A 19,779-nucleotide genomic window follows, 5' to 3' on the forward strand; every position below is an offset into this window, starting at 1 on the left:
TTTTTTTAACTACAGATTTAACTGTTATTTTTTCCAGAATAGTCAAAATGTTTGAGACTAAAGTAGCAGCTTTTGAGAGCAAAAAAGTGGAGATAAATAAAAACATGAGTTTCTGTCTACTGTAAAGCTAACAAGAATATTGTAAGTAAGCTACTAGTATTCTTGAAAATTAATATCCTACAAAAATACCTTTTGGTTCCGTGGAAGGTCTGCAACAGGTCAACAATAAAAGATGCATCTCATATTTCATATCTCAAATCTTAAAATTGTTCTGTTGCACAATGGTCTCAGCAGCTGCAGAATATTGTTTCTCCATTTAAATAACAACAGCTCCTGGATATTGTCACGATGACATGCAAAAATGAGTCAAATCTTCTCTCAGAAGGCACCAAACTGTAAGAATGTTGATCACAGAGCAGCCTCTAACTAAAGGTGCACTCTGTCAGGTCCTTTGCATACAAAAGAAATCATACCAGCAGATGTGGTAATTAATAACTGCATGTTTATTTACAGGCGGGTTTATTTGTCATTTCAGAGACAGTAATAAGACAAAGACATCATTATTTAGAAAAAAAAAACATTCACAGTAAACAAGATAATGCAAGGCAGGGAGTGACAGACTGAGTTCAAACAATTAGAACAGTGACACATTATTTGTTGTAAGCACTCGACAGCTTTTCACAAAAAAAACATTTGTGATGTTTGACTTTGTGGTGGAGATATGATCCTCCACAGGCTGCTGAGACTGTGCAAAACCACACAGAATCAGATTAGCCTTGTACTGTATGAGCCAAGAAAAGCACAGATATGTGCCAAAAAGATAAAATGGAGATTTTTTTCTGCCAGTATTGTATTACATCAACTGATATCCAGACTGAGAAGGGTACAGAGCCAAAAATCAGAACAACAAATGCCAAAAGTATTAAGTGTCTGGATACTTTTGGACCCATTATGTTAGAGTGTATCATTTCAATAAGGCCATTTATACAGTGATACATCTATTTTCTTCAAAATCATCATGTAAAACTCTTATCTTTAAAATTATCATGTCTTTGGTACAAAACTTTGAAGGCAAATCACCTGATTTGTTCCGTGTGAGCTTGAACACAGGCTACTATATACTATATATAAAAATGTGGAAATGTGTTTGTTCACATTTGTACACTGATGTTGTGCAGTTTCTGAAGATGGATGCACACATTAACACACTCAAACATCCACACATAACTTTTTAAAGTTAGAATGTACAACAACATTAATGTACCATAAAACCAGCGATGTCGTCATTGCGTGTCCTGGTCACCTGTCAGTAACGGCATCATCGCAGATACCCAAAAGGCGAGACATGTTGACCAGTCTGTGCTGGCTGATGCTAGGCTCACTGTCGAGGTGTGCCACATGATGGGCCCCTCGAACGTATAACTTACAGCAGTCCAGCTCTGGACCCCTAAGTCACACTCATTCAGTCCAAATGTTCATTCCTTCTTGATTATAGTGAAGTGCTTCCATACAGTGACATTGTATATTATGTCCATTTGTTTAATTTTTAGGGCTTTTAATAAAAAATAAAAAAAATACAGCTGAACAAAAGCCAAAGTTTTCAAACAGAAATTTGATGTTCATGATTTAATAGAATTTTGATGACGCAGACTATATCATTTTAGCTTATTAATGCAGGCACAACAAAGTGATTAGTGGTAATAAATCACAGTATACAAAAGAAATACTTACAGTATCACATAATATTAAGATTGTGACTCAAGTGCTGAGACAAACTAGAGGAAATAATGTATTTCCACCAGTGTTAAACAGTGGTCTGTCAGGAGTATAGAGATGACAAGATATTCTCATACTGGAGGTTTTCTTTCAACCACACCACTGGACTGTACTTCAGGCTCATGGTACCTGAGGCATAAGATTCCAGTTAGAAGCATAAGGTAGGGTGAAAAAACTAATTAAAAGGTGTATAATCCTTTTTTTGTTGTTATTGCATAAAACACCAATTTTCCTTTATTCTTGTTTGGGAATTCTGGTTATGCAAAGACCTAGAAAAGAAAAATGTATTACCACACATTTCACCAAATGGGTTTTCACAAGTTCTTAAACTGCCATTGGAATATTAGCATTTATTTGGTTTCTGGGTTAAAAATGCTGTGTGCTACACATGAATGGTCCAAGCACGTCCAGAACCAGCCGAAAACCAAAGAGAACCAGGTGTTCCCAGTGACACGCTGTGGAGAGACCGGGGAGCAGTCCGGCATCAAGTCTATCGCTGTGCAGCTTTGATGACCCACTCCGCTGTAGGGTTCAGCTGGAAGAGGTCTTTCATGTACGTTTCCCCATCGAGACATCTCTCCTCTGAGATGAAGAGACAGACAGACAGACAGAGAGAAATATTTAACGTATGGACATGATGTCCAGATGTACTGTTGTTACTTCTATGATAGATAACTATAATTATGTGTGGCTATTATAACCTCATTTCTGGCCTGTTGGCTGACTAGCTGGGTTATTAGCAGAGAACAGAAAATGTAAACATTGTAATTAATTTGTTTTTAGTAGGAGCTGGACTTACTGATGTTTCCACCGATCTCATAGAGACACAGCTCTTCTCGCTTTACTGTCACGGAACTGGGAGGATAAAGAGAGAGAGGGAGAGCAAAGGAGAAAGAAGGCATTAAGGAGACATGAGGAGAGGATAAGCCTTACATAGCCAAGGCCGATACTGCATGTGTACCTGTGTGAGAGTGTGCGAAGTGCTGTATGTACACGCATTACCTGTCTTGGCTGAGGAAGCGGGTTAATACATCAGCGGCCTGCAACTCTGCAGTGAGCTGAACTGCCATAGAGATCTTACTGAACTGGGGGGCTTGGACTCGAATAAACCCCTGTGAACTCTCCTGGTTGTAAACACAGACAGACAGAAACACGGAGAGAGAGAGAGAGAGAGAGAGAGATAGAGAGATAGAGAGAGAGAGAGAGAAGAGAAACATATAGTCAATCACTCACCATAAACACTTCACTAAAACTAGATCAGAATTCAAAACACTGTCCTCATCGTTACACAAACCCTCCCGACACAGGGACGAGAATGTGGACTGCGCCCAAATACCGCCTGTTTTGTTTAGTAAACTCCAAACACTGTCTGGTGTCACAACACTTAGCTGAGCATGCAGCTCAAGAGCTCAGCTGCAGTTCCAAGTTACTCATTCACAACTACTGTATACTGCCAAGAAGAACAGAGCCACTCTAACACAGAAGCCTGCTTGCCAAAAAGGTTGATTAACAGGAGTCAGGTGAGAGTGCACCACATATTGCTACCTGAGAGCAAAATCCTGACTAACACTGAGAAGGAAGGTCAGACTCTTGCCAAGTGACAACTGAGAGGAGATAGAGCTGAGAGGCCATCAGATGTTCACGTCATATAAAAGGATCCACTGTCCTGTATTTGGCTCTAGACTAAACTACAATTACTGCCTCATGATTGTATTCCACAATTATGTTTTGTGTGGTCACAGTGACCTTTACGTTCGACTGTCAAAATCAAATCATTTCATGTGAAGTGAGAAATTCCTTGAAGGTTTTACTCAGATGTCACGTTCGGGAGAATGTGATGGACAGACAACCTGAAGGCATGAAAATATGCTCACATAGGAACAACATTCTCATAAAGCACCGCTAGATGTCACTATTACTCAACTGACGTTAAACACGAGCTGCTCGGAGTCGCACTCTATATTTAGATATATTGGTATCAAATTGTCATCTAGGTTTTTTATTTTGACTTATTATTTCTATTCAGCTATTAGGTTTTTAACTAGTGTTGCTTTGCATGCTCATTATTCAAAGGAAGCATGGAAACCTTTGCTGCGGCGCTGACTCTTTTCACCCTTGCCGGTTGTTTAGCTGTTATACTGGAGTTGAGGCTCAGTACTCTACTATGAAAAAAATTGGATATGAGTGTCTGTTTTATATGTCTGTTTTTATATGTAAGTCAATACATTTATACAACAATACACTTGGTTTACACAGCCATGGAAGCAAAATGTGTATTAGGTGTTAGGTTGTTTAATAATTCAAAATCTACTGTTAAATAAATGTAGAATTACACTCTCTCGTTAGCATATTTCTTAGTAGGATTATTAACTAGGTCACTGACTACGAAATGAAAACCCCTACCTCAGGGACAGCTTTATCAGATGGTTTGTCAGTGGTTATCTTCTTCAGTAGCTTTCTTACAGCTCTCTCTTTATTCTGTTTCCGCTGACTTTCCATGTTTTGATGTCTTACCTGGGTCACAATGAACTTGGGGATCTGGAGACAAGATGCACACATACAAGTGAGGTTTGATACCCTTAGTACAACATGCATGGAAAAATGAATCTTGATGTTTGTGTGAGTAAGTACGCCTCGCCAGGAAGCACCAAGAAACATTGTTCTCCATTGATTTCAATCATACAAATGACACTAACAAGGATTTACAGTTTGTTTATAGTGGTGTTTAGAATATATCGAGCGAGATCCTTACTGTCCATAGAAGATTCTGGTAACTAATCAGCAGGCGGACGATGTTGGCTGTGCTGGTTGCCATGGAGAACTCCTGTTGTTCTGTAACCTTGGAGCGGATGCCTTTGAACATGAAGATGTTGGGTGCTATGACAACAGAGACATTGTTGAGCGTCATTTTATTCTTGGCCTGACGGTCAATCACACGCTGGAAGAACTCCACTAATGCCTGGGGAGGAAGACAGAAATGAAATTTACACAGAAATAGTCAAGAGCTTCTCATGATTAGATGATTTACTGAATTGAAAATGAAGCATGTTTTGAAAGTGAATATGTATCTACCTTCAAAGTATCCCGATTGTGCTCGGGCAACAAAAGGACAAGCAGGTTCAAAGCCTGCAGCTGTTGCTTCTTTGTGGGGAGCTCTGTTAACACACACACACACACACACACACACACACACACACACACACACACACACACACACACACACACACAGAAATGCTTAATGCACGTTTTTTTCACTTCATTGACTCATGATGTGGCCGTAAAAGTTCTTGCAATTAAGCTGAATACTTCATGAGCAGATGGTGTACATACTGTTGACAGCAATAAATGCGCTGAGGTACTCCACAGTCAGTAGCGGATGGGGTAACTCCCTGATGAACAGCTTCAGAAGGCTAGCAGCATCGTGCTGCTTCAACTGTTGCCATGGAAACATCCCGTCATAGAAGGAGGTCTCGAGCTCCTGGCACAGTGACTGGATACGGGACAGAGAAGGAACGAGTCAGGTCACTAATGCCAAAACTGGTGGAAGAATAACTTAGACATCACCTTATTTTTTTTTATTTTTTTTATTTTTTAAATAGACCTAACAATCTGAAACATTTTACAGTGTGTCTGTGCTGGTGAAAGTCAAATACTTTAACCAACCTTGACTCTAGTGGCCGCTCCAGGGATCCGTAGCAGTCCCTCTGTGTCTAATCCTTCCTCCTCAATATGACTGATAAACTAAAGATAAGAGCGAGATTGTGTTTAGGTTAAACACCACAAGAGGAAAGTGTAAACACTAACAATGATCACAGTACAGTAAGATAACATTATACATTCGTATATATTTCTGCTGTTTGATTCATTACTATCAATATTCGCTGGTGGACTGTCAATGGCTCATACTTGACAGTGTGATCTGCTGACGTGCTCACCCGCTGCAGTATGAATGGCACTTTGGTCCCAGGAGCCCGCCTCTGGTCCTGATCCAATAAAGTGGCAAGGGGGACACCGAACAGACCACTCTCTGCACACACAAGCGCAAATATTGAAAAACTAACATTAACTATACATGCATCATAACCTGGAAAAAAATTGTTCTTTATACTAATTTTTAGCAGTTTTTTAATGAGTTTGTGTGTGTGTCAGTGTTTGCACATATACCTGCTTGTGTGTGTGTAAAGGCTCTTATTTTGTTGTTGTTCACGTTTGTTTCTAGTGTTTGTGTCACTGTACATGTCTGAGTTTGTATTTTTTCTGTGTGTAATGAGAAAGCCTGTTTACTCAGAGTTTTGTTTAGCCTTCAGAGCCTTCCCACAGCATATTTCTGTGTGTGTGTGTGTGTGTGGGTGTGTTTACCCTTAGCCTTCACTTTGACAGCTTTGTGCGCCTTCAGGTCTATCCCAGCAGTGTCAAACAGAGCAGTCATCTCCACAAGCGCCAGTCTACGCACCTAGAACATTAAAAACAAACAGAGACAGAGACAGGGATATTATAGCAACTGCATCAACTAACTCAATTTCTTCCTACGGGAAAGTTTGCCTTGCAAAGGCTTATCATTAAATAAACAGACATGTACACACAAGCATCCACAGATAATAATATTATGTCCTCGCATAATAACTTCACTTACCTTTTTCATATCCAGAGGAGACAGATCTCCTATCCTGGTCTGACCTGTTTTGTCTCGGAGCAGCTTAAAGTTCTAGAGAAGGAAACCGAAGAGATCAGGAAAAACTCGAAAAGGAAACACTGTGCCAAATTAATATTTGACTTGTATTACTTTTACACTGAATGCTGAACGTGGACGCCGTAATACTGATTTGATAGAATTGAATGAGAAGTGACCTTTTTCTGAACACACGGAACAGTGGAAATAATCTGTTAAACCAGCTTCAACCACAAGATGTCAGTACAGACCAAACTACCCACAACCTGTAGGTCACACTGGATACTCCATTAAAGTCTAACAAGACTGTTTTACTATAACTAGGTAACTATGCATACTATATTCTAATGTGTGTTGTTGGATTTTACATTTCAACCTGAGCTGTACATTCTGTTTTTATTACATCACAAGGCCAAAACAACATATTAAGACAAGTTAATACTTCTTGATGCCAGCGAATATTCAACTATTTACATAATTAATCTGATTATGTTCAACCAAGTGCAACTGAGACAAACATTTTGTCACTCACGCAGTAAAAAGTCATTCCCATGGAGTGAGGTTCTTAGATTTCTGTTGTCTATCTCAGCTAATCATTGACACACAACAATTAATACGTTGTTAATACCAGCTCTAATATCATCCCACACTGAAGAATGCTTACAACAAGAGAGCAATTCAAAGTGGCTTTGCATACAGTACGTTTACAGTTAACAATGTATGAAATCAGTGCATCCTGTTTATTCACTCGCTCTTCCCTCAAGTACAGACATGTTCAGTGTATCAGTAAAGAACGACACTGTTGAGGAAGTGAATGTGCATGTAGTCTTTGTGTGTGTGTGTGTGTGTGTGTGTGTTGTGTGTGTGTGTGTGTGTGTGCGTGTGTGTGTGTGTGTGTGTATGTACACAGGTATGTGGCTCACTGGTAGTTTGTCGTCAGGAGAACTAGGGCCGGTGGTGACCTTTAATCTTTGATGGTTGTCCCTGTAAGAGAGCGCCTGCTCTGAAAACGCCACTTCAACGTTCAGTTCTGTCTCTGTTTCTGTCGAGACACACACACAGAAAAAAATGAAAATAAAACACAGGACCACACAAGTAGCGTACTTAAACTACATGAGACAGAGACTGAAGTGTGTTTACATTTATTTAAACCCAGTGTTTTAGCCCCCGATGGCAGAGAGAGGAAGAAACAGAGGCCTGCTGCCTTTCTCTACCTTTTAATACACTACTGGAGAATGTTTAGGCTTGACCTGACATTTGCTCCGATTTGACAATGATGTACAATATAGACAAGATCATTCTAATGTTGTGTAGATCTGAAATAAAAGCCTCATCGATTGTTGTATCATATGTTTCCACTGAGTCTTTTTATTCCATTTTATAGTAGCTAAAAACCAGCACTTCTTCTAAACATCTGCAAGCTGAAAATAATGTGCTGTTGTGTTTTGAATAAGCATAGACTTTGCCATGGTTTGAAACCTCTAAAACAAAAAGCTTGGAAAAGTGAATTTGAATTATAGTTCTATCACATTGCACTGTGTCCTAATCTTTCCTAAAAATGAGTTGCTATGCAGAGGTTTATTTGGGCCACAGTTAGTTGCTCACCATTCTGACTCACACTGCATAAGAGTGTGTGTGTGTGTGTGTGTGTGTGTGTGTGTGTGTGTGTGTGTGTGTCTGTAGGAGTATGTTGCACATACCAGCTGAAGTGACATCTTTTTGTCCATTCTCACTTCCCCCTTTGAATTTACTAGGCTGCTCATCCTGCATCACACAGCACAACACAGAGACACATGAGTGTACAGCACACAGTGTAATGTTCAACAATTCACTCACACACATTCAAACAGTACGCCCCTCCCCAGTACATTTCTTTCACGTTACATATTATCCTGTCTGTTAATTAGTGGACAAACTGCATCTAGGTGAAAGAAAATGTGAGAGTATTAGTTGACGACAGCTTATTCTGCTGACTGATGTACCAGTAGTACACTTCATTCTACTCAAATAGTAAAACTTAAGTCATATATTTTCCATTTACTGAATATAAATTTAGTCAATCCAATAAAATGTAGTGAAGGGACTTGATTTTCCAGAAATAAAATGAGGTTTGGTGCTTAAAACAGACTGCTTGCTAATTGGCAGCTGATTGCTGCCAGACTGGAGACAACAAAGTTAGCAAAGCAGTGACCTCTTCCTTTCCTAAGAAAAAGGAAACGTTGGTTTTGTGATTTGTGGTTGAACGAATTCATCGTATTAAAGAGGAATCAGGGAAGAAAAACAGTATCAATGCAGCATCTTACTTCTGTGACCTTAATTAGCACAATTCTGACAGGAAAATAATAATTAAAAGCTTTAAAGGAATAGTTTGATATTTTGGGAAAAACACTTATTCACTTTCCTGCTGAAACAGCCTGACTAGCTGCTACAAGTTTCTATAAACACATAACTTATCATTTTCATACTTGTGCACTTCCCAAAAAAGAGGTCTTAAATTGTGAGATACACAGATAAAACAGTCTGATAAAACGTGTCCGTGTCAGAGTTTACAGTAAATGAAACAGCTGAACACATGGAAATGTAATGTCTTTGGCTTTTATACTCTTTTCAAATAGCTCCGACTTATATTCTTTCATCTTGATACAATTAAATTAGTTTTTGTCTTTTAACCTTTTCAGAAGGTCTGAATATATCCCTAACGTCAGGAACGTGTTGTCGGTTGCGTCGCCGTAGCAACGTCTGCTGTAGTGTGGTCACACGACGTTCTACAGCTGCTGCCTGAGTTCTGGTCAGTGTGGACAGGAACACCGCGCTGTCTTCTTCCTGTCAATCAGAATCAGACATGAGTCAGTTAGACAACATCCATCTATTTCTATATCATCTATATCTATTTCTTTTCCAGGCTTTTCGTTTTAGAGGTTTCAAACCATGGCTAAGTCTATGCTCTATGTTCAAAGCTGTGAACTGCAAATATGAAACCGATAAACCATGACTCAACCTGGACCCAGGTGTCACTAATCAAATAAGGGAAAGATGATCGACACCTGATCCTGGTCAGCTGCCAATGAATCATCAAACAGTCGTGCTAGTCCCGCCTCTGTAAGCCACGCCTCCTCCTGCTCTCCTTCTGAAAGAGAAGAAAGGAAATCAAATAGGAAAAGAGAGGGATATTTTTCAGTTTGGTTCCTGACATGATCTATCACGAGCATTAATTTGTGACTCACAATGAGTGAAGGGTGAAGATCAGTATATAAAAAAGCCTTTATTTGATTCTACAGGTGCAGGAAATGGGAAAGGAGTACACACAGAACCGTACAACACATTATATACAGGAAGAGTGTGTTTGCTCCAGAGAACAATAGTCTTCATAAACAGACTCACTGAAAAACACTCAAGAATTGCATCCGTCATGTGCCAAGGACACGGAGCCAGTCTGTACAACCCTGAGCTGGCAGTGTTTTTTTCCTTTTTATAAAGAGCCAACATGTCGCATTTACAGGTCAACAAAGAGGTTATGAACAGACGTGACATGTCCACAAAGAGACACAAAACAACCACAGAGATGCAAAATGACAACACATGCCCAGACTCGTGTATGATCCAACTCTGCCCCTACATTATCCTTACTCTAAATCAGGTCTGTCCATGGACACGGTGTTATCTCACCCTCAGGAATCTTCTGCTGCTCCTCCTCTTGAACTTCCCCTTCTCCTCCACCTTCTCCCCTCCCTGCTCCTCCTCCGGAGCGAGTGATATTCTCCACCTCCTTCCAATAGTCGTCCATCTCCAGCTCATCCAGAGAGTCCTGCAAGACGTGCAGCCACATTTCATCATTTACAATTTCAAGTTCACATTCCTGTTCCATATCTTGTTTCTGCCCTAAACAATGATTTTTTTTTGTCGATTTATTAAAAATAAATTCTCTCAGATATGATGCAAAGAGATGACAAATATCAACAGCGAGAGCCAGAGTCACAGCAAGTCTTAACAAGTCTCAAAAGTGTCCGTACCTCTCAGATAGCACACACACACTCACCAAATGCACACATATATTTTATGTAAGAGACCTAAAATATAAACAGACCTTGGAGCATTTTTTCCCCAGCTCACTTAACTTTTCCAAAAACGGCACTTAAATTAACTTGTTGGGTTATTACTGAGTTTCCATGCACATTAACTAACTAGAGATTACTGAAAACATGGGCAATGAGGGGCAACAGTTGTAAGCCTGCATACCAAACTCCCTGTAAAACTTTAACAGATATGATGTATTTATTTATTATTACATTTATAGCAGACATTCTTATCCAGAGAGAGCGCAACAGCAGAAAAGTTGTTGCCTGTGAATTATTAGAGAAGGTCTACCATTAAATAGTTTTATAGTGATACCTGAAAATATACACCTTAAAAATATGAACGGTAGGTAAGTCTTCATTCAGAGAGTCCGCAGACATCAGTATTATTAGCACTAAGAAACACATTGCCTTGCGTCATAAAGTCGGACCTGTCCATTTCATTTCTTGACCAAAACTAAAACATTGAGATTAAACAATGTGCTGCCTCCGCTGAGCAAACTAGCTTCAGTGCAAATATTTAACTGGACAAGTGCTGACATCTACCTGGACTCCATAAGTGTCCAGTTTTTGAATGGCAGCCCACAGCTGTAGTGTGAAAGTAGGAAACAAATGAAAGGGAAAAAACTGTCCTGATGATGAGTTCGTTTCACTTTAAGGTCGCCACACATGCAAGGATGCTCTTAATACAAGAAAGAAATATAAGAATCTATCATTTTAGAATATACACGAAAGCAGCTTGTTGGAATAAACAGAAGTAGAATGGGAGACCAAAAAAAAAAAAAAATACAACAATACCATTATAAAAAAGACAAAAAAAAAAAAATTGGAACCAACAAATCTTATGAACTTTGAGAGAGTAAGGAAAGGAAAACAGTGCAGCAACAGCTAACGACAGCACAGAGTCACACCTCCTACCTGAGAGTTACAGCGCTGACATGCGGGTCGAGGTCTGGACCTGGAGTTGGGACTGTGCCCGGGGCTGGAGTCAGGCTTTGGGCTGGAGGAGAGCTGAGACCTGGGGCAAGCGGCAGAGCTTGGATTGGGGAGTGACGACGGGTCGGTGCTGCTGGTTTTGGTGATACTGGCGGGAGCGGCAGGCCCGTATCTATCTTCATGTTGTGTGTTCTGGTTCTGCTGAACGTTGTAGTGGCCTGTTCGGCGGCTGCAACAGAGACATGCACAGACAGGTAAGTCAGACAGTTAGAGGGACACGTCTGCTTATGATCCTTGCTAACGCATGTCAGAACTTGGCCAGGCAAAGTTTCTGATTTGGATCAAAAAATTATAATGATCTGATTCCCATAAGTCATAGCGTGAAACTCGCTCTGAGGCTTAACAGTTTCGCCTGAGGCTTTGCACTTTGTACCCTGTTTACATTATGACATATCTCATAACAGCAACTACTGTATCATAAAAATATTCCTAGATTATAAATGTCGAATTGTCTGGGAACTGACTGTGTTCAGTGTCCTCTATAAAAAGGTGTATGTACGTTTCAAAAAGCAACCTACGTATTTGCTTTCATTTAGATCCATACGTCAGCTTTGTGCCTGCAGTGGATGTTAGTTTGCCTTTAATGGCAGGCTCCAGATAGTTTATGACACAGAGCGGTCAGTGAGTCACACAGACAGAAGTCGGTCAAAGAGGCTAAGTAAAGACGAGCCAGCGGCATGTTGAATTCCCAGCCAGTCAAATAATGAGGACAACACCAGCAGGGACTAAGATTAGCAGCTCTCACACAGCTTGGACTTCACTGTGCTAATTTAACACAGGCAGCTCAGACTAGAGTGGTTTAGCCTGGCCTAGCTAAGACAGAGTGAACCCTCAATGCTCATTATGATGACGATGACCTCATAGGTTGTCTAACTATAATGACTGTCATTGTGTGTTGTCATATGCTGTCTATCACACACACACAGACACTTGAGGATGCGAAGCAGCGACCCACATGATAATCAGTACACAACTTAATGATGTAATGTGAAGTCATGGACAAGAAACACACACTCACAAACACATGGTCACAATGTTTTTGAGGCTATGTAAGGCTGGGTAAACATATTATTGGTATATGAATTACAGGTAGGTTGCGGGTGAAAAAAAACAGGAATGGAAAAATAACAACACTTTAAAAAAAAACAAACAAAAAAAAAACATTTAAATCAAGAATAGTTAGCATAATTTTATTATAATTACTGTGAATGCCTATGACACAGCCTTTCACTCTGAATTCATTGAGTCCAGAAAATGCAGCTGCAGCTGTGGACAGATGATTTCTGCAAACCTGGTTATCTTTTTTTGAAATTCTGACATTTCCAACCACATTTCAATTTATGTGCAAATTGAAAATGCGCATAAAAGAGGTGGATGGTAATACAGCTAATGTGTGTTTGATATTGTGTCTTATTTCTGTGGTTTTGTTGTGACAGGAAGTTACACAGCACTTTCTTCATCTCTGCTCTCTTCCTTCTGATCTGTCACTCTCTCTTTCCAACTTCAAGCTGTAGCTGTTATGGACTGATCGGCTACAGTTCTGGTACAACTGTGATCTCTGTGTCCCATGCCAAGCTGAAAGTTGGCTGTCATCAGTGTTGTTCATCTACATTCATCTACTTGCGAATCATCAGTAATCTCACTTTCCAAACACACCGTCATAAAAAATATACAGTTGTATATTTGTCAGTGCAGTTGTCAAAAAGTTGAGCCTAGACACAGATTCGACACTGAAAGTGGATGCGTCAGTGTTTAATGTGATGGCAAAGATTAAAGCCTCTGCACGATGATTTTACTGAACTGAAATGAACTTCTACCAGTAAGGAGGGGACACTATGATAAAATTATATAATTGTCAGTGATACTGTAGCAAATATTGTTAAGTATGCGTGACATTAAGTTAATAAGCCAAAACATGAAAAACACCAACATGTTCCAGATCACGATACTATAATGAAGTAATATGTCAGACACAACTGGGCCAGTTTTTATTACACCTCGAAGAGTCACATATTTGACACAGCATTTAAAAACACTACACATGCTGATGCAGAGTGACGTTTAAAGGGAACAATGAATAAAAAATAAAGACTGGCTCAAAAGTAATGCTTAAAGTGAAATTCAGGCACAAAATAATGATGTTTCCAATATTTAGTCACTACACACATCTAACTGCATGAAACGAAGGAAAAGGAATTAAATTAGCTTGTAGGTGAACAGCAAGGAGCTGATGTGCTGTATTAATTTATTTGGAATTATCAGCAGTGTATTACCCTGAGGGTTCATGCTGCGGCAAAGCCACATACCACAGCAGACTTCCTGCCACACACACACAGTGTATATTACTAATAAAGCGTTAAAAAAAAAAAACCACTGGTAAATATAGACTCACACACTTTGATCTGGTTTCAACAAAGAACATCAGGTATTTCACTAACAACAGACCTCCTCCTCTCCCTCCTTCTGCAAATCTCCTTCCTTTCCAACTCCTCTCTCCTCCTCCTCTTCCTCGCCTACCCCTCCTTTTCCTTTCTGTTTGGTGCTCTTGAATTCCCTCCCCTATTGTATTGGCTGTTTTCCCACATCACTTTTTTCCTAATGTTCCCACATCCTCTCTTCCCCCCTCCTCTCTGACAGTAGGACTCATCAAAGCTCAGTGGGTGATAACACATGCAGAAACATGCTGTCTGACTCCTCTCTTGACCCTCTTTGTTTTGATGAAACTTAGCAGGTCACTCTCCTGACACATGCTTGTTGCCTTGAACAGCCCACCGACTGGAATATTTTCATTTCCTGTCATACTTGACAAGATGTGTTTAAACCAGAGCCACAGTATAAACGGTCTGACTGAACACACACAAACATATTGACACACATAAGTTTGTTAGTCCTCCATAGGATGAATTGTAAAAAACCCAAGTGACCCCTTAACAATTCATCTAGTGCCATCATTCATCAACTATCTGCAGGTGTTTTAGGTGTTGGTCCAAATATGTCAAATGCACAACAAACATCCAAAGCCAACAAGAAATAGCTGTTGCTACTGACTGGATATTTGGCGCTGATGCAACAGGCACCTGTTCTGATTTATCTGATTGGCTGTTTTCCATTTACCTACAGTCCTGCGGTTAAAGAAAATATATTTACAAGCCAGTTAAAAATTAAGCTTTGAAGTGTTCACAGTATATCAGTTGTTGTTGAGCGCTCTGGGTGATTTACCAATCTGTGAAAATATGTGAAAAGCAAGAGTGGAGGCGTGATTCCTCTGAGTGAACTGAGGTCACAGTGCAGATATTCTTTTTGTGCGTGTGTGTGTGTGTGTGTTTTTGTGAGCAGGGCCATCCCAGTTCATACAATGTCAAATCCACAACACACACGCACACACACCACAATAATACTAACAAGGTTTTACACACAATAGTTAACAGCACACATGACTTTGCTCCATTTCACACACGCATAAAAGGTCGGGTGGGCTGCCCTTGTGAGTAAAACAAACACTGCCTCTCTCTGGCACACTTTCATACATACATGAACAAATGACCTTTAAAGTAAAACACTGATGCAGCTGTGTGTGCGATTGTTCTACTCGTTGTACCTTTCCCCACACACCTTTTATCAGCTTGTTAGAGCTGCCGACAAAGATGAAGTGTGTGGGATAGAGTGTGTGTGTGTGTGTATATGTGCGTGTGGAAAAAGTCCAGTGAGTAAAAGTAAACTCTACACTGTGAGGTGCAAAAAGGACTAGAAGGAAGGAAACAGTATCGGCCAGCAAAGACCAAATTCTGCACCGATGAGTTGAACATGAGTCAAGATGTGAGGAAGTGATCTCAGCTGACTATTTTAGCTGACAGGGCCTGAGCTTGAGTATCACTGCAGAGACAAGGAGCTCCCAGCTCCACACAGCACAAAGAATAGATATGATACTGTAGATTTATATTAAAAAGAGACAACTGATTTAAATTATTGAGACACAGACAGTGGTGAAAGTACCGTACTGTGTCAAATTTTGAACATTTCTACCTCATCTTACAAAGAGACATGAGTTGTATCAATCTTCTCTCATCTAACTCTCACCAAGAAAGCAAATAAGTGTATTTTTACCGAAATGTTGAACTGTTCCTTTAAAAGGATCTGAGCAGTTTTTTCCAGCACTGGAAATGGATGTGAGGAAAACGATTATTTATTTCTATGGTTTGACACAAATACATAATGAACAATGGACAGCTGAGGAATTAACAAGGGGGGAGAGGATAAGAAGTGTGTGTGTGCTTGTGTGTGTGGTACTCCCATTCACATCAACAGGTGCCAGCTGCCCTCTGAAGACAGACGCTGCCTCTGTCTCCCCCACACACACACAGTTACTGATCTCAGCAAAAGACCCACTGGCTGAATAAATCATCTTCTTTTAGTTGTGAGGAATCTACACTGAAATGATATGCTGGCCCTTTCATGCTAGAGGTCTGACTCACTTGTCAGTTTGTCTCTGTCAATCTTTCTTTCCATCTCTCCGTCTGTCACTATCCACCTTTTTTTGTTGTTGGCCGGTCTGTCTCTCTTGCCGTCTGTTTCTCTAGATGATGTCCTGTTTATGCGCGTTTGTGTATTCTTCTATTCCTGACGGACACCACATTAAATCTGACGGTGTGCTACAGAGCACAGCTGCGAAGACTCATGCAGTGTCCTGTAACCCCTTCACAGCTTGTCTTCCTTTCTGCAGACGTCATTTCCTGTGCAGTGTTGTATTTCTGCAGGCGGTCTGCTGCATCACACAGTGAATTTATTTGAACCATGTGTGTCCACTAGCCACTTTTAACATAAATACTTTGGGTAATACTTTCTCCTACTCGACAGTGGAGAACACAACAGAAACACAATGCTCTTTAGCTAAAAAATTAACCTCTCAGAGCAGCTAAACCTATTTTCATCTGAATTACCAAAAAAGGAAAAACAGAAACACAACTATGAACAAGACTCCCAGCAGACACGTAACCTAAGGCTCCTTAGGTCGGATGTCCCTTTCTGGTTAAAGGCCAGCAGCTTTCTGTCTGTCTGTCTGTCTGTGGCACTCTGTCTCCCATTTCCTGACTAGGGGAAACAATGACCGCAAAACTAAGCCTTCAAGTCGACCTAGACAGGATGCACATACACTGTGGGAGGTGAGACAAAGGCAGGCTGTAATGTGATGCTGTTTTTTTTTCAAGCTAGTGGGAGAAGCCATCTGGAACACACACACATATACATATACTGTATATATACACACACACACACACACAGGGGCAGGTGTGTCCAACTGAAAACCAGCTGGACTGAGTTGTTTACTTTTATCACACCACGGTTGTTGACAGCTGTTGTTTGCTGACCTAAACATGCACTGAACACACACACACACACACACACACACACACACACACACACACACACACACACACACATACACACACAGCTCATCCTGGATGAATAAACAAGTCCTCTCTGTTATAAATAAGAGTGTCACTGTACAGTTGTTTCAATATGAGCTTAGTTCCTATTCAGTGTTTCCTCTGTGGCGCCTTGATTTATAGCTCCGCACTCAAGAGGAGTCTTTTCCTCACTGTAAGAAGCTGAGTAGGTGCTTATTATGAAGACAATCAAGAAGATATAAACAAAAGCAGCAATAACAAGCCTGGATGGTGGGTAAGACAGCGCTCTCCATCTCCATAAACATGAACGCATCAAATGAGGGAATTACTGTTGGAAGAACAGTCTTCATCCCTAAGAGACTTCATGCTTGTTTTTCATTTGTATCAATCTGTATATTTTACTACTTAGAAAATAAACTGCTTAAATGATCAATCAACAGAAATTTAATCATCGAAACTTCTGCTAATCATTTATCAAGCAAAAGTGGGAAAGATTTGCTGATTTTAGCTTCTGTTTTTACATCTTTATGAACTGATCTTTGGGTTTTGGACGGTTGCTCAGACAAAACAAGACATGATGACGTCACACTTAGCTCTGAGACCTTGTGATGGACATTTTTCATTATTGCGACATAGTCACATGACATCAGCGTGAATCAGACTCCTTTTGTGGTCCCACAGATATACATACAGTTATTTTGAATATTGATTATTCTTTTGAATATTTTCCTCAACTGATGATCATTTGATTAATAAAAAGCCTTTAAACAACCTTTAACAATTTCCCACAGCCCAAGGTGATGTCTTCAAATTGATTGTTTTGCCTGAATAAAAGTGAAAAACCCAAAGATGTTCAGTTTGCAATTTGACAGAAGCAAATCCTCACATTTGAGTCTGGAACCACCATCAAGTTTTGGCATTTTTGCTTACAAAACAGTTCAACCATCAGGTTTTGGTTTTTGCCCATTAACTTTTAGTTCATCAGGTAGTTTATTAATCAACTAATAACTTCAGCTCTACATAAACCAGAGTCCAAAAACAAGACACTATCTGGCTGTTTAGTAAAGCAAATTTATATTACACAGTGTTGGGGAAGTATTATCTTTAGAGCCACAGTGGTATCTAAGAACTCTCAGTCAGACTCTGGGTATAACAAAGTCAAGGTGAAGCTGCTGATCTGTTGATTAGGAATGTGCTGAAGGAAAAACATAACCCAGGGCCAGAGGCGGAGCTGGAGATAAAAAAAAAAAAATATGGGGCAACTTACCAGGTTAGTGCTGGGTTAGTGTGGTGGGTTTTATTTAACACTTCTGCACAGTCAACACAATTGCTCCACTGCTCTTCCGTTCAAAATGAGGTAAATAGCAATCACTGAGACCTTTGACCACTTGCTCTCTCTCTCTCTCTCTCTCTCACTCACTGACACACACACACACACACACACACACACACACACACAGTCACCTTTAGCCGCTACTGGCCTCATTTCAAACTGGTGTATTAGCATGGCATTACACCTGCACACTCTCATTTGTCCCACCTGGGCACGGCGGGCTCGTGGTCCTGGGCTGACGGAGCACACACTTCAGTTTTCGGCAACAGTTCCGCGTTGCTGTGGTAACCCGTTAAAACCACTCCCTGGATCTGCTGCTGCTGCCGACTCATGTTTCTCCTCCTTTTCTTCTTCGCTCTTCTTCACACACAGCTGACATCCAAACACCGCCCGGTCCACCTGTAGATCTGTGTGTGTCTCTATCTGTCCATGCTTCCCGTCGCTGGACTCTTGTGTTGTTGACTCATTCTGACATCAGACTCTCCTCCTTCTCTCACTCTGTCTCCCTGTTGTTCTCTCCTTTCTCCACAACTTGTGTCAGTGTGTCTGAGAGGCGGGACAGGGGGCGGGATCACGGATACAAGGCAGCGCGGGGATTGGCTGGAAGCGCAGGTCCAAACTTTCAAAGTTGATGGCGCCCCCTACTGCTCCAACTGTGGTGAAGTGTGCTAACTGGATTTTTAGATGTTTACTGATACATCTGGGAAGCTGTTTCCATAACATCAGGACATCACTTCCGGTATATTTTAACATAATTAAGTTCTTTATGAACTTGGGCTTGAGGTGCTACTCGCACAGCAGTCTGTACTCCAGTTGTTGTTGTGGCTTTGGGCTCCGGCGTACAGGATTTGAAGTGAAGCAGTGGCTATGAAGTTAAAGAGGAAGATGTTTGAGGGAGTTCACATCCTAGCCCTGTTTAAATATACACTCCCAGATTGTCAGCTATCTCCCTCAATATACAGCCAAAACAAGCACCAAGGTTTTTAAGGCCAAACAATGGATTAGTCCTTGACTGTCCAAGTCAGTCCAAATGATCAATGGCTGCAGACCAAACTACAGGAAAAAAATTCCATAGACTTCAGCATGAGGCTACGCAGTCCTTTGCAATCAAATATTAAATATGACAATAATAATACTTGATTTAAAAAAAAGTTATTATAAATTTTACTCCCAAAACTGGGTGGAAAAATAGTTGCCACACTCTTCACTGTTAGTCATTAAGAGCCTTACTCCTTATGTTTCTTCGACTCTGTTGAATACTTTCCATATTATTTCTTCTCCTCAGTTAATGTAGTTTATATTGGATTTACAGTTCCATGATAACCATTTTAATCTTCACAAATACAGTAATATTTCTTTATAGGTAAATAGCAGTCCTAAGCCGAGGCATTATACTGCGATATATATATACACACTGCATTGAAATGATTACATTATATTCAGTAAGTAAAAATGCATTGGCGGTAAAATGTGCTTAATCATCAAAATGTTTATAACAAACTCACAGCAGGGAGTGTCACAGTCATGAAT

General features: G+C 40.3%; 1 protein-coding gene across 2 annotated transcripts; it reads right to left on the bottom strand.

Moving 5' to 3' along the window:
* Positions 1 to 480: 480 nt before the first annotated feature.
* On the bottom strand, positions 481 to 18,794 carry arhgap18 (Rho GTPase activating protein 18). 2 transcript variants are annotated; one of them, XM_056404961.1, is made up of 18 exons: positions 18,457 to 18,794; positions 11,437 to 11,683; positions 10,112 to 10,250; positions 9,490 to 9,572; positions 9,116 to 9,268; positions 8,146 to 8,209; positions 7,369 to 7,487; positions 6,410 to 6,481; positions 6,136 to 6,229; positions 5,712 to 5,803; positions 5,440 to 5,517; positions 5,107 to 5,266; positions 4,849 to 4,931; positions 4,529 to 4,735; positions 4,180 to 4,314; positions 2,779 to 2,897; positions 2,576 to 2,631; positions 481 to 2,358 (listed from the first exon to the last, which is right to left on the bottom strand). In XM_056404961.1, exons 1-18 carry the CDS (start codon positions 18,579 to 18,581, stop codon positions 2,267 to 2,269), a joined length of 2,118 nt encoding a protein of 705 aa, XP_056260936.1. In that variant the 5' UTR covers positions 18,582 to 18,794; the 3' UTR covers positions 481 to 2,266. The 2 variants fall into 2 exon arrangements, with proteins under 2 accessions (XP_056260936.1, XP_056260935.1); XM_056404960.1 differs by having other exon boundaries at positions 2,779 to 2,900; positions 18,457 to 18,793.
* Between the last annotated feature and the right edge of the window lie 985 nt (positions 18,795 to 19,779).

This window comes from Seriola aureovittata, chromosome 19 (assembly GCF_021018895.1).
Source record: "Seriola aureovittata isolate HTS-2021-v1 ecotype China chromosome 19, ASM2101889v1, whole genome shotgun sequence".
Classification (NCBI taxonomy): domain Eukaryota; kingdom Metazoa; phylum Chordata; class Actinopteri; order Carangiformes; family Carangidae; genus Seriola; species Seriola aureovittata.

Excerpts from the sequence above, each read along its gene's own strand:
- arhgap18 (XM_056404960.1), bottom strand. The coding sequence starts at position 18,581 with ATGAGTCGGCAGCAGCAGCAGATCCAGGGAGTGGTTTTAACGGGTTAC. Across the intron at positions 10,251-11,436 it reads GTCAGCGCTGTAACTCTCAG|GACTCTCTGGATGAGCTGGA; the intron begins GTAGGAGGTGTG and ends CACGTCTTGCAG. Across the intron at positions 6,230-6,409 it reads CTCCTCTGGATATGAAAAAG|GTGCGTAGACTGGCGCTTGT; the intron begins GTAAGTGAAGTT and ends TTAATGTTCTAG.